This window comes from Peromyscus leucopus, chromosome 14 (assembly GCF_004664715.2).
Source record: "Peromyscus leucopus breed LL Stock chromosome 14, UCI_PerLeu_2.1, whole genome shotgun sequence".
NCBI lineage: Eukaryota > Metazoa > Chordata > Mammalia > Rodentia > Cricetidae > Peromyscus > Peromyscus leucopus.
The window spans coordinates 37131431-37146150 of record NC_051075.1 but is presented as its reverse complement, the minus strand read 5'-3'; the positions used below and the strand labels follow the sequence as shown (position 1 = coordinate 37146150).

The 14720-nt window shown below is 44.3% G+C and overlaps 2 protein-coding genes across 8 annotated transcripts in view; both read left to right on the top strand.

Annotated features, from left to right (window-relative positions):
- The window catches only part of Sos2 (SOS Ras/Rho guanine nucleotide exchange factor 2), a 98089-nt gene extending 91177 nt beyond the window's left edge, over positions 1-6912 (top strand). For 4 of the 5 annotated variants that reach the window (XM_037210584.1, XM_037210585.1, XM_028858738.2 and 1 more), the window contains 3 exons: positions 508-549; positions 4152-4261; positions 5059-5775. In XM_037210584.1, coding sequence (XP_037066479.1) covers positions 508-549; positions 4152-4261; positions 5059-5568 — 662 coding nt within the window. In that variant the 3' untranslated portion in view covers positions 5569-5775. Of the gene's footprint in view, positions 1-507; positions 550-4151; positions 4262-5058 lie in introns of all 5 variants that reach the window. The other variant, XM_028858745.2, reaches the window with a different exon arrangement.
- Positions 6913-7783: 871 nt separating this feature from the next.
- Positions 7784-14460, top strand: Vcpkmt (valosin containing protein lysine methyltransferase). 3 transcript variants are annotated; one of them, XM_028858766.2, is made up of 6 exons: positions 7784-8079; positions 8181-8291; positions 8461-8530; positions 9856-9975; positions 10847-10951; positions 13230-14460. In XM_028858766.2, exons 1-6 carry the CDS (start codon positions 7814-7816, stop codon positions 13242-13244), a joined length of 687 nt encoding a protein of 228 aa, XP_028714599.1. In that variant the 5' UTR covers positions 7784-7813; the 3' UTR covers positions 13245-14460. The 3 variants fall into 3 exon arrangements, with proteins under 3 accessions (XP_028714599.1, XP_037066478.1, XP_028714608.1); XM_037210583.1 differs by lacking the exon at positions 8461-8530 and having other exon boundaries at positions 8181-8280; XM_028858775.2 differs by lacking the exon at positions 10847-10951.
- Positions 14461-14720: the final 260 nt, after the last annotated feature.

Sequence of the window (14720 nt, the reverse complement as noted above, 5' to 3'; positions counted from 1 at the left end):
ATAGAGCTTAATATAAGGAGCAAAGCATCACTTAATGCAGTGTGTGAGTGTATGTTCTAGTTTATTAGATAACAAAGATTTTTATTACTTTTGGAGTAATGGATAATAAAACAGTGACAAATTCTATAAAAGAAATGAAAAGGGATTATGATAGAGAAGAATCCACTTAGTCTACAGAAGGAGCATCACTCTAGGCACAGTGAGCATTGAGTTCATGTTAGGACCAGCACGTCAGAAGATGGTGCTAGAGTGTTGTGGGATTGTGTAGTGCATTTCACTTTTGGGGGGAGTGGTGGTGTCGAGACAGGGTCTCTCTACATAACCCTAGCTGTCCATACTCACTGTGTAGACCAGGCTGACCTCATACTCACTGTGTGATATCCACCTGCTTCTGTCTCCCCAGTGCTGGGATTAAAGGCGCACACTCGTGCATTTTTAAAGTGAAAGTATCTAAACAAGGTGATCCGTGTTAGCTTTCTATTGAAATGAAGTTGCTCTTTCTCCTAGGCAGCAACACCATCTTTGCGCCAGTGCTCCTGCCCCAGTCAAGTAAGTGAGACTTGCTGGTTACAGTGGAATGACCGCAAAGATCATAATCGGGTGGGCTGAAGGTGTGCTTCCATACCTGGGGAGTTAGCGACCTTTGAAGAACGAATGAAAGAAAGGTTTTCCTTTAATTCTTCCCTCGCCTCCACCCCACCCACCCCCTCGGCTCCACAGATGCCAGGCAACTACAGACCAAAAGAAAATTTTATAAACGGTCTGAATTACGTACAACTTTGTGCTGTTCAATTTCATTAATTTCTGTTTTAATCATGTTTACCTGTGTAACTTAAAAATCTCCTCCTCATCTTCAGCCTTCGTAGGGCTCAAATTAAGTAACTACAGAGAGCTCCTCGTGTATTTCTTGGCCTGAGATAGAGAGTGAGTCCCTCTCAGTTGCCTGACTTCTTACCACTGCTGATTCATTTCCCCGGAGGAAAGCTAGCTAGTCAGTTCTTGGTGTCTGTAGGTTACCCAGCTGCGTTCAGCCATCCACAGATTGACACTGTGCTTACCCAACAGTAGCTGCACCCAAGCTCGAACATGCAGAGGCCTCCGCCATTGGCCTCCTTCCCTAAGCAGCGGTTTACATCAGGGTTACAGTGTGGTGACTAGAGAAGTAACTACTGTGACGATTTAAAGGTGTAGGCTGTGTACAGACACTCTGCCATCTCATTTAAGACTAAAGCATCACGGACGCTTGTATCCATGGAATCCATGGAACCAGGTGCTGGACACCAAGGGACAACTGTACTACATTTTTACCAGATTCCCTAACTAGCCTTTCTTTGATCACTTATTTCTTCACATCTTATTTAATGAAAGCATTATTTTAAGTAAAAAACTAGTCTACTATTCATATTTTATAATTTATTACCTAAATGTTAATTCCCTTTTTAAAAATTTTGTGTAGTAATGTGTGGAGGCATGTTTGTGTGGGTACTTGTGTCTGTGCACACGTTTGAACACATGGATGTAGAGGTCAGAGGTCAACCTCAGATGTCATTCTCTGGGAGCTGTTCACCTTGCTTTTTGAGGCAGCCCTCTCACTGGCTTGGAGCTCACTGATGAGACTGGACTTGCTAGCCAGGGAACTGCAGGCATTCACCTGTCTTCTCAGTTCTGGGGTTACACGTGCATGCTCCTATGCCAAGCTCCCACCCCACTTTTCTCTCTCTCTTCCCTCCTCCTGTCTTTCCTCTCCATCTTTGTTGTGGGGAGGGGGGGAGTGCAGTGTTGAAGTTGTGTGTGTAGGTGGATCGGGGCTGGAGTGCAGTGTTGAAGTTGTGTGTGTAGGTGGATCGGGGCTGGAGTGCAGTGTTGAAGTTGTGTGTGTAGGTGGATCGGGGCTGGAGTGCAGTGTTGAAGTTGTGTGTGTAGGTGTATTAGAACTGAAGTGCAGTGTTGAAGTTGTGTGTGTGGGTGGATCGGGGCGGAGTGCAGTGTTGAAGTTGTGTGTGTAGGTGGATCGGGGCTGTGTCTGTTTCGGCATGGGTTGAGATCAAGCTGGGTCCTCATGCCTGGGCAGCCAGCTCCTTCTCAACTGTGCATCTCCCAAGCCCCAACGCTGTACATTTCTGTATCCATTGTTTAAACAGATCCCCTGAAAAGGGTCCCAACTTTGGGAAGAATTCTCTCCATCTGGAAGAACTCTGCAGGTAGCATAGTGAAGTGTATATGATTTAGACATCTGCAGGCGCCCTATGGGATAAGAAGAGGATGTGTAGTCTCTTAAGTGTTTTGCTCCATATGTTTTTGAACATTATTCAAAATGATATATGAGAAGAGTGTCAGAGGCAGACAGTGCCACCAGGCACCTAAAATGACCTCAGCAGCAGTCCCCAGCCTCGTGTCCCCCTCTGTTCTTGTCCTCCGATGGCACGTGTGTGTTCCTAAAGGACGCTTCTCTGCTGTCCTCTCTCCTGGGTCCTCACTTGTAGACGATGGGAGCAGCACGCTCTCCTTGCCTGTGTGCTGTTTGCGTCTTCGCTGAGTCAAGTGTCGATGCTGATTACACTGCCTTCCTTTGTGGTACGCTGTTTCCTGGAGCTAAGCATTGGCTCGCTCCTGCTTTGTGCCGTTCTTACACCACCGTCGCTTACATCCTCCCATGTCCTTTCCTCACAGTTTTCCATGAAGTCAGGCCACGTAGGAAACTTACCTGAATCTCTAAGTTTTTTTCTCTTTAACTGTTTTCGTGGTATCCTTGGTGTCTTTGAGACAGTATGTATATTATAGACTCCATCACTAATTGAAACTTCAGTTAGCTCCACATTTTTCTTGGCTTTGTTGAACTTTGTTTAGGTTTCTTTTGCTCTGTGGGGGATATGTCCTTACTCTGTGTATTAGTTACAGACTTAGAGCGCTGGTCCTAGCTCTGCCTATCATTCCCAGAGCAAGCCGACTTTCTGGGGAAAAGACCCCAAGTCAAATGCACAAAGAACTTGCTGCATGTGGTGGTGAAGAAGAAAGTTTCCTTTTTTAAAGAATCGTAAATGCCTATCTTTAGGACTAGGAATGTCCCTTCAGTATTACAGTGCTTGCCTCTCATTGTAAAGGCCCCACAAAACAAACAGACAAAACCCAGTAAAAGCCCCATAGCTTTCTAAATTGAAGAGTAATAGCAAATACGTTTCTCTTGCATCTTACTCATTTTTAACTGTCCTAATGCTTTGGCATTGCTACATTGGTGTTTATTCATTATGCTTTTCTAAATAATTCATCAGATGTGCACATCTGCTTACTGTGGTTGGTTGAAATAAAGTGGAGTCTATTAGTAGTATTTATATTACAAATTTTAATTTGGGATTGCTTACTTATGCATAATAACTAGATTTATTTTATATTGGAAATAGAGTTTCTGTTTAGAAAGGTCTTCCTCTGAACATGTATACAACACACATTTTCAGGTTGTTTTTTTGTTTTGTTGTTGTTTTGGTCAGGTTTTCGAGACAGGGTTTCTCTGTGTAACCCTGGCTGTCCTGGATCTCACTCTGTAGACCAGGCTGGTCTTGAACTCACAGAGATCCGCCTGCCTCTGCCTCCCGAGTGCTGGAATTAAGGGCATGTACCACCACCACATGGCTTTTGTTTTGGATTTTTAAAAGGCTTTAGGAGGAGGGTTTCTGTTTTGTTTTTAAAGTGCTGACCATCAAACCTAAGGCCTCATGCATGCTAGGCAAGCTTTCCATCACTGAGCTATAGCCTCAACTTTTTTTTTTCTTTTATACACTTTTTATTTTAAGACAGTCACTGAGTTGCCCAGGCTGGCCTTAAACTTCATGACCCTGCTTCCTTACTATCTCAAGTAGCTGTGATTACAGGCCTGCACCAAGGCCAGTTCAGAATTTCATTATTAATTTTAATAATGTGCCTTCATCTAAGTATTACAGCTACCACATGCCAGTCGCCATGGTAGATGCTAGGGTCATAAACACACGCACATGGTGTCCTCTGCGCTTAGAATGTCGGTGGAGCAGATAGATAGCAAACTAACAGCTGTGTGAGAACAACCCGTTGACTAAAGGGGAGCGGAAGGACCAAGGGTTGTGGTGCAGCTCCGTCCTGTAGCTGTCCTGTGAATGTGAACCCGTCTCCTCTTCCCCCAGAGACTTTCTTCAGCTCATGTGGAAGTTTACACAAACTGAGTGAAGAGCCGCAGATTCCCCCTCCGCTTCCTCCTCGGAAAAAAGTTGATCCTGATACTTCAAACTCCAAGGTAGTCATCCGACCTGGGTCGACTTGTGAATCTCCAAAATCATACTTGTCTTTAGAGTATTTTTAGAGTGTGTCAATCATAATTTAACCATACTCTACAGATTTTCAACATTTAGATTGTCATATCTGAAAGATACTTTAAGTAGTTGTTTGATAGATTTTTAAAAACTTTAAAAAGTGGGAAAATTCAGATAATCAGAAGTACATTGTCTTTCTTGTACAGATTCGGGGTGGGGGAGAGTTTGGAATTCCTATTTGGAAGGTAAGGGCATGTCAGAATCATCTGGAAAACTATACAAGTAGGTTGTTGAGCCCCAGGTTGTAGGGCAGCAGTTGGGCCTGGCACTTGGCTATGCCAAGCATCCCCTAATGGGACTGTCGCTGCTGGCCTGGATCTCCTCGGAGACCCACTGATTCAAGTACCATGGAGGAAAATGGAAGTAGATGTTCAGTGAGTAGAGTTGGGTAGTAAGTACTGTTGATACCATGTTCTTTGATTCCTGTAAAACTCTTCTTTTCATTGGCCTATCGCCATAAATAAGCTTTATAAATTTCTGAAATGTTGGAAACAAAGCAAGATGATATGGGACTCTATGTTTTTAGATTTCAGTGAAACCATTCAAGTGTTAAACTGAGCCCCGAATTAAGCTGGAAGTAACTGAGTCAGGAACCTGATATTAACCACATTCATTTGATTTGGACCTCTAGATTTAATTTGACGCAGAAGAATTTTGCAGTCTTTTAAAATTAGCTTACACATTTTTCGAGAGCTAGACATGCCCCTTTTGTTTTGTTTAGGGAACTATGAAATCTGATGACGACCCTCCTGCTATTCCACCAAGACAGCCTCCTCCTCCAAAGGTAAAGCCAAGAGTTCCTGTCCCCACCGGTGCATTTGATGGGCCTGTGCACAGTCCACCTCCACCACCACCAAGAGAGCCTCTTCCTGATACCCCCCCACCGGTTCCTCTTCGGCCTCCGGAACACTTTATAAACTGTCCGTTTAATCTGCAGCCACCTCCACTGGGCCACCCTCACAGAGACCCAGACTGGTTCAGAGACGTTAGGACGTGTCCAAATTCACCCAGCACTCCTCCCGGCACACCTTCTCCACGAGTGCCACGAAGAAGCCATTTGCTCAGTTCCAGTCACAACAACCTTGCTCATCCTCCAGCTCCTCCTGTTCCACCAAGGCAGAATTCAAGCCCTCACCTACCCAAACTGCCACCAAAGACATACAAACGGGAGCTCTCACACCCGCCCTTGTACAGACTGCCTTTGCTCGAAAATGCAGAAACTCCTCAATGACCTTAGCCATGTGTAGTCATTGACACTGGAATAGTATTTGTAAAGATTTTTAATTTATTCAAAGAGGCATAGTATTTTAGTACTTTTTACAAATAATGCTCTTACAAAAATGCTACTGATCAAATAAGCTTTTAAGAATGAGAAAAATTGCCGGGCATGGTGGCCCACACCTTTAGTCCCAGCACTCGGGAAGCAGAGGCAGATGGATTTCTGAGTTTGAGGCCAGCTCGGTCTATAGATCGAGTACCAGGACAGCCATGGCTACACAGAGAAACCCTCTCTCAAAAAAACAAAACCAAGAAAAGAATTCTAAAACTTAAAATGCAAAAGCCCTTCACCGTAACCCTCAGGTGAGGAGTAGCCTTGCCTTGTCTCAGCTCCTCAGTGCTGCCCAAAGGCCAGTATAACGAACTCCTGTTTGCACTGCAGACCCTGCTAAACTGTGGCTGTGGATGATACCGACTGCACTGAAAGGATAGTTCTCAAGGAAGTGCTCCAGGCTGAGTAATAGACGCCTTCTTAAGGCGATGAATTCACAGATACAGGATGAACTGTGATGTTACTGGGTCGTCAACCCTCTCTGACCCTCTTCTAGGTTTTAACTGTGTTTGGTTTTTACAGCTAGGGAATAACACCTCCTGTTCTTAAACCTTTGATGCCATGTCTTAAATGCCAGTATTTGCTGCTGAAGACAAAAACAGAAAATAGAATGGAAATAATAGAATGCACTGTGTTTATTATTTTGTTAAAATTATAAACGATTCTATATAACCTGATTATAGATGAAAAGGGGCATGTATCTCATTAAGATGCTCCTTTAGTTCTGCAGTGTATGCTGTCTTTAGCTAATGATTTGCCTCTTGTTTGGGAAAACAAAGTTAATATGCCATGTATGTACAGTTTATTTATATTGTATATATTTAAAGATGCTAATAACCTATATAAATTTAAGTGACTTGGGGCCTATAATACAATCTGCTATTTTACTAATTTGTAAGTCAAGAACAAATGTTTCTTATGGTGTAGGAACCAACTGCCTTCACTTCAAAACTTATTAACTTTCTTTAATCTCATGTTAATTGAAATTTTTTAAAAGTTTTTCCAGATTGGTAATATTTAAACAAAATACTTAAAGCTTTATTAAAATTTGTAATCCGACAGGATAAAGCTTTTGTCATTTGGACACCCTCGTTCAAAGTGATCAGAGTGTGGTGCTGATCGTGCAGCAGCAATTGTAAAGCAGCCCAAAGCCACGGTGTTCTCTGCTGGTCTGTGGCCTTTTACTGTGCTTTGTATCAGAGTTCTAACAAGATTAATAAATCACCTCAGTCTTCATTTTTAAAAGATTTGCAATATTGTTTTTCATCACAAAGAACAAAAGGAAGCTGAGTACAGTGGTGCACGCCTGTGATCCCAGCATTTGAGAGATTGAGACTGAAGGATCTGGAGTTCAAGGCCAGACTCAGCTACATAATGAGTTTGAAGCCTACTTGGGATGCAGGAGACCATGCAAAAACAAAACAAAACCCACAAAGCTGAAAGGAGAAAATCTAGAAGCCTCTATCTATCTATCTATCTATCTATCTATCTATCTATCTATCTATCTAATCTATATCATCTGTCTATATCTATTATCTATCATCTATCTGTATCTATCATCTATTTATCTCTCATCAGCCTCTTTATCACATTTGTGTGAGTATTTGTATAGTATGCATACCACAGATCCAGTGTGAAAGTCAGGCCAAACCTGCAGGAGGCAGTTTTCTCCTTTACTATGGGAGTCCTGGAACTCAGGCCCTTGGTCTTGCTGGCCATCTTTTGGCCCCAGGGCACGTAATATTAGAGGATTCACTTTTCTTTACCACTGAAAGCAAGTAGCAAGTTCCCAGCCAATCTTTTTTTATGCACTCATTGGAAAAAAGTAGATGCACAGTAGGAGACTTCTTGAACATAACCATTTTTGATAGGACCTGGGAAGCTGCCTAGACCTGTAGCCAACAGCTCTGTGTGAGCCATTCTCCAGCCAAGAAAGAGCTCTTTCACTGGCTTTGCTTCCCAAAGAGCAGTAGCCAGTGGCAGCCAGCCCGGCCTCGCCCAGGTAGCTCTTGCGGGCTCCTGCTGCCTTCCGGGCTTTGAGACTCACGCACGCACGCACGCACGCACGCGCCGTGGGCAGCCGCTCGGCCGCTGGGCGGCGCGGGCGTGACGTCATCACGCGCCGCAGCCTGCGGCGGCGGCAGCCATGGCGGCCGCCCGGGAGCCGGCGGCGGAGGACCCGCTGTGGAGCTTTGTGCGGGTTCTGGAGAAGCGGGACGGGACGGTGCTTCGGCTGCAGCAGTACGGCTCCGGGGGCGTGGGCTGCGTGGTGTGGGACGCCGCCATCGTCCTCTCCAAGTACCTGGAGACGCCGGCGTTCTCCGGCGGCGGGGCCCACGCGCTGAGCCGCCGCTCGGTGCTGGAGCTGGGTTCGGGCACCGGGGCCGTGGGGCTGATGGCCGCCACCCTCGGGTAAGGGCTCTGACCCGGCGGGAAGCTGCGGGGTGCTCCGCATCGGGTCCGCGGCGTGCAGCCCTGCGTGCGCCCGTGCCTCAATCGAGGTTGTCTTGCAGGGCAGATGTTGTAGTCACTGATCTGGAGGAGCTGCAAGACCTGCTGAAAATGAACATCAGCATGAACCAGCATCTCGTGACTGGGTCTGTTCAAGCCAAGGTACTGAAATGGTTTGTATGGCCTTTCAGCTTGTTTCAACATAACCGCTTTCGGTTGCTTTAGGTTGCATTTTGCTCAACGCCATAGTTTAATGTGAGGGAAACTCTCTGCTTCTCGTTGCTGAAATGCATTTAAATGGTTAAAAGCATCGGTTGAAGACATCCGTTTGATATTTTTAAGGGGGGAAGAATTAGAAGACGTGACTTCACCAGACTACATATTAATGGCTGACTGCATATACTATGAGGAGGTGAGTGTCCAGTGAGCTGGCTACTTCGTGTGCCCCTAAGCCCACATTCCTTCACGTTGTGGCATCGCTGGGTGTGGGATATTTGTGGTTTAGATGATGAGGCAGGAAAGAGAAGACAGAGTCACCTCGTATATACAATTCAGGAGAAGCATACAGGCCTGTGAATAGTGGCTGAGAAAACTTAAATGCATTCCACCGGAGGCTTTTTGTAAAATTTTAAAAGGATTTCCCCATTTGGATATATTATGAAAAATTAAAATCAATCAATCCTTCCCTCCGTTTCTTTTCTCTCCCACCGACTGTTAACCATGACATTGAAAACTAAGATGCAAGTCAGACAGGGTGGCTCACACGTGGCATCCCAGAACATGGGAGGCCCAGGCAAGATGATGGCCAGGAGTGCCAGGCCAGCCTAGGCCACAGAGTGAACTCCCTCTGCGCCCCCCCCACCCCTGAAAAAAAAATTAGTGGCAAGATTTATTACACTTGTGGAATGATTTTTTTTTCTTTACATACCATTTTATACAGTGGTGGGCAGTATTTAAGTTAATGACTATTGAACCAGTTGATGTTCAAATTAAGGTCAGGAGGCTGAAGAGATGGCTCAGCAGTTAAGAGCACATACTGTTCTTCCAGAGGACCCTGGTTCAATTCCCAGCACCCATGTCAGTCGGCTCATAGCGCCCCTGTAACTCCAGCTCCAGAGGGATCCAGTTCCTCTGGCTTCTACAGGCACTAACACTTGTGCACCTGCCCATACACAGAAACACACATTTACATAGTTAAAATAATAAAAATAAATCTTAGACCATTAGGGTCAGGCTTACTTTTGTAGGATATATTGTTGATTGTTTAAATACCACATTAACTTAGGCTAAATGAAAGGAGACTTGAGATTTGAATCTAGCTGGGCATGGTGGTACAACTCCTGTAATCCCAGCACTTGGGAGGCTGAAATAGAGGGGTCGCTGCAAGTTCAGTGCTAGCCTAGTCTGTATAATACACCCTTGTTCGAAACAGAGACAAAGTTAATTCTGCGTGTTTTTCTGTGAAAACAACAAGATCTAATCCTTGAGATTCTTTTTTTTTTTTTTTTTTTTTTAGATTGGGGGTTGGGATAGAAATCAGAATAATTGATTCAGAATAATTATTGATCAGTCAGCGGTTGTTTACCAGTCTAGTTACAGAACATGGCTTTGTTGTGTTGATTCAGAATGGTTTGCTTATAGGGCAGTTGACCTCTTCACCTCCTGACCCCCTTTGTATAATAGGAAATTCTTGAAGCAATAAACTGAAAAATTGTACTTTTTTTTTTTTTTTAATAGTCCTTGGAACCATTGCTGAAAACATTAAAAGATCTCAGTGGATCTGAAACTTGTATTATATGTTGTTATGAACAGCGTACAATGGGGAAAAATCCAGAAATTGAGAAAAAATATTTTGAGGTGAGTATTGGGTTAGGTCCATCTTTGTAGCTGTCAGTGGTTGCTCTGGCAATTTCACTTGGGAAAACTTTCTCTTGATAAGAACTCAAGGAGAGGATCCTCCACAGCCCTCTGCACAGAGCCCACAGTTCTCTGACCTTCCCTGTCCTGAGTTCGACAGAACAGGGTCAGGGGCTGGTCATGACAAGCGTGTCTTTTCTGAGACAGTTTTCAACACTGTTCAACACAAGACTGGCTCTGGAAGCTTATCAGTGATGTCTTATGATAGAAATGTGCAGGTGGTGAATTTTACTTCTGTGTTTTCCCATATGTTTTTATTACACATTTTACCTAGTTAGTGATTTTTAGGGTTTTGCTGTTGTTTATTTGTTTTTAAGATTGTAAAAGGGGTGCCTATCTTGCCCATATCTGTTCTTCACTCTCCCCCAAGCAGTGACCTAGACCCTTTTTGGGCACAAATTCAACCCATTAAAAAATGGCTCATTTTGAAGGTATCTGTATTATCCTGAAATTTGGCCTGCTGAAAGGACTCCTTTGGCTTATGACGCCCTCACATAACATATGCTAAAATGAGTTCCATGTTTTTCATGAATGTGAGAACATGTTACTGAACTTTTGAAATTATGTATAGTTAAAATAATTTGTATTTAGTTAAAACATGTCTAATGCACGAACATCAAGTTCTCAGCTTATGCATTTTCATCCAAATAACTGCTCCAACATAAAGATACAGGACATTTCAAGACTTGAGAAGGCTCCCATGTTGCCCTTCCCAGTCAGCCATTCTCCAGAAGTGACCGTCATCCTGACTTCATCACCGTAAGTCTGTCCAAGTGACTGAGTGTAACGTATATGTCCTTGAAATTTACAGCTCCTCCAACTAGACTTTGACTTTGAGGAAATTCCCTTGGAGAAACACGATGAAGAATACCGAAGTGAGGACATTCATATTATATACATCAGAAGGAAAAAATCAGTAGGTGCATTCACAGTTCTTCACACTCAGAGATCTCGCCAGCTGGTCCTTGTCTGTGGGCTAAGGTGCTGTCCAGTTCACCTCTACGTAGTGAAATAGCAGTGATGATGAGTGGCCGCAGACCCTGGCACTCAAGATTTCCGTCACCTGTCGTGCCTTGGGTTCTTGGTCACAACCAGAGCTCAAGTAGAAGGCTATGTATGCAGTTGGAGGCCAGGCTGGGCTACATAATGGGACCCTATCTCAAAAACTGTGTAAGGCCGGCTTTGTTTCTGCCCTGCAGGGGAAGGCGCCCTTGCACCTGACAGGCAAGCGTCTGCCACTGAGCTAAACCCCCAGTCTGCTGGGCCCTCTTAAAGCCCTTCTCAGCTGTAAATTAAACGGCTGTGGAACTGAGCGTCCATCCGCAGTTACTTTAAGATAATGAAATCCAGAAATGTTTATCTCGACCCATTTCAGTCCTGGATTTGATTGGCCTTATCTGTTGGGCCTGTGAGCAAGCTGCTGGTGATGGCGAGAGCGTGACCAAAGAGACCTGTTCACCTCTGGCCGAGGATGAAAAGAGAGAGAGGAGCAGGGTCCAAAGCTTGTCCTCAGGGGCATGCCCAGAAGACCTGGCGTTATACTTCACTTCTTATCATTTCTCCAAGGGCCTCATGTGAGGGACCAAGCCCTTGACACACAGGCCTTGGGGGATGGCATTTTCCAAATGACGGCATTAGACATGACCTCAGTCAAGTGATTGGCTCTCTGTAGCTTCCTTTTCTCTCTGCTGTCTATAAGGATTCTAGACATAGAGTTTTAGGGACCAGAAGTGGTGTTAAAATTCAGTCTAAGGAAAGGAGGGTAAGAGGACTATAATTCAGGTTGGTTGGTGTCCATGTGGAGTGTGCTTAAAAGGGGGGGGGGCAAAGAAAATACACTTTGTGCCTTAAGGAATTGCAGTGTTTGCTAGAGACACTGTACTGTTTTAAAAGATTTTTTTTTTGAGGCATAAATATTTTTTATGTTTCTAAATATAAAGGGTTGTTTTGATTTTGCAAAGACCTATTTCCTTTTCAAATTGATATAATTCTCATTTCATAAAATTTACCCTTTTCAAAGCATACATCTTGGTGACTTAGTATATTCAGAGTTGTATAAAGCACTACTTTGTAATTTTAAGTGTTCTCCTCACCCAGAAAAGAAATGCCGCTAGTCTTCACTGCATACTGCTCATTCTGTGTGTGCTTTACAGGATAATCTCACTGTGTGTCCTTTCCGGTCTCTCCTTTCGTTCAGCCAAGTGTTTTCGGGGTTCCTCCGTGTACCCTGCTTCACCTTATACTCCTTTCTGTGTGATTCACATCCTTGTGTGTGGTTCTGGTCATCTTATCCACTCATTCATTCATCAGCTGATAACATTTCTCCCATTTGCCTCTTACCCGTAAGGAATAATGCTGCTGTGAACATTCTTTTTTGGGGGGAGGGTGCGGGGGGGGGGTTCCCGAGACAGGGTTTCTCTGTAGCTTTGGAGCCTGTCCTGGAACTCGCTCTGTAGACCAGGCTGGCCTCGAACTCACAGAGATCCACCTGCCTCTGCCTCCCGAGTGCTGGGATTACAGGCGTGCGCCGCCGCTGCCGCCGCCACCACCGCCTCCTGGCTTGCTGTGACCATTCTTGTGTGTGCACATTTTTCCAAGTCCTGGGTCTGTCTGAGTCTAGAGGCTGCACAGGTATGGTGAAGAGTGACCAAACTTTCCAGAGCGGCTGTAACTGTCGACATTCCCACCGTTGGTGTGCCGGGCTACCTCACTGCCATATCCTCACCAACACGTCTTCCGTCCATCTGTCCTGACTGGAGCTATTGGAGCAGATGTGGAGTGGGATCTCATTGCAGTTTTGACTCTCTTTTTCTTAATGGTTAATGATACTCAGTATCTTATATAGCACTAGAGACATGTTTTCCCAGTCTCAAATGGAGTTGCCTTTAATATTCTAAGACTCCTTTGCCTCTTGATACCAGATGTGTGACTGCAGATTTCTCCTATTCTGTGGGTGTCTGAATGTTTTGGTGGTGTGGTTTTTGCAGCACAGAGGTTTTTGATGATATTCATACATCTGTTTTCTCCTTGATTGCTTTAGATGCCAGCTAAGAACCACCTCTAAACATTGCACACGGCTGGTCACTTGAATTGCATTTAGCCACTACTGGGTGTATCACATAGTATAAAACACCTAATAAATAAGTTGATGATGTGAAATTAATGTCTAACCTCCCCCCCCCCTTTCCTTATAGAAACTGCCATCATGAATCCCCCTTCCATCTTACCCACGCTCCTGACATCCTGGGTAAGGTGCAGCTGTGAATGGAGCATGTGCATACAGCATGGGAGAGTGCGTTACAGTTTCTCCAGCATGTCCTTAGAGACCTGTCCATGGATGACGACCACCACGGACCGCCCCCGGTGTGAAACACCTGCCTGCAGCGGACCTGCGGTCCAACTTGGGTTAACTTAGCTCAGCACCAAGGTCTGCTTAAAGAAACACTGGGATCACTCACATAAAAATAAATTTGAGGTTAGCCTCAGTTCTACAGCAGCATGGTTGACTCAGTACATTTTCGAGAAACTAGAGATAAGTTGATTCGATTTCCAATGATATCTATCTGTTACTATATAGTAATGTTTTGAGGGCTGGTCATGGTGGCGCACGCCTTTGATCCCAGCACTGGGGAGGCAGAAGCAGGCGTGTTTCTAAGTTCCAGACCAGCCTGGTCTACAGAACCAGTTCCAGGCGTAATGAGACCCAGTCTCAAGAGAGAAGGAAAAAACAAAAGTAGAGATAAGTCGGCCCAATTAGCAATCATAGTTATCTCTTACTGTATGATTATGTTTAACTTAGAAGCAGTAAATTTTAATTTGTCTTTCAGGTAAATTTCAAAGACAGTCATACTTTTACATAGTTGTGTAATAGTGTTTTTTCTTTTTCCTGATACATTTAATGCTTATGTGTTCTTTTAAAAGAAACCGAAAATATTACCTTGCGTCTTTACTGGTCAGAGTTTTTGTTTCCTCCATTACAGGTAGTGAGTGATTTCAAGAGTTAGGGGTCCTCCAGTGGGTCACTAAGACAGATGCTATCTCCAAAGGATAGCATGAGAAAAGAAAGCCAGTTACAGATGTCTGTGCTTACACACAGCAGTTTTCTCGAGAATGCCATCCAAGAAAATCTGATTTTAAAATACCAATATTAAGACATCACATTTACACGAAACTGGGTTTTTTTTTTTTTTTTAAGTAACTAAAAATTAGTTCAGTGCACATTTATCACATGCTTTTTACTACGTTGTCTCCAGTTTTTGTTCCAGTAATCAAGCAGGTGACTTGTCACCACCAGTGACAAGTCTGTCAGTGACTTGAACACCACCACCACTTCCAAAAAAAGTAGTAACCAGATGGAATTCTGGGATTCACAGTCATGGTTCGAGATGGCGCGTTTCACGTGTTGAAATAAACATGTTTCTGAAACCTTGTGACTCTGAATGCTTGCAAAGTGACTTTGAAGAGATGAACATTTGGAAGCTTCCAGAAAGCAGTAGCGGCTCCATGTAGAGACTTTGAGACTAGAGTCAGAGTTCAGAACAGTGAGTGCTTTATGTGGGAGCTTTCTTAGGTGTTTAAAGCTCGCCTGCTGTCACATTTTCAAAGTACTGTGTTGGTGTGTGCCACCTCTTGAGGCAGTCTGCCCCAGGCGGTTAGTAGAGGCTAAAGGTGTGACGCTTGGGAGG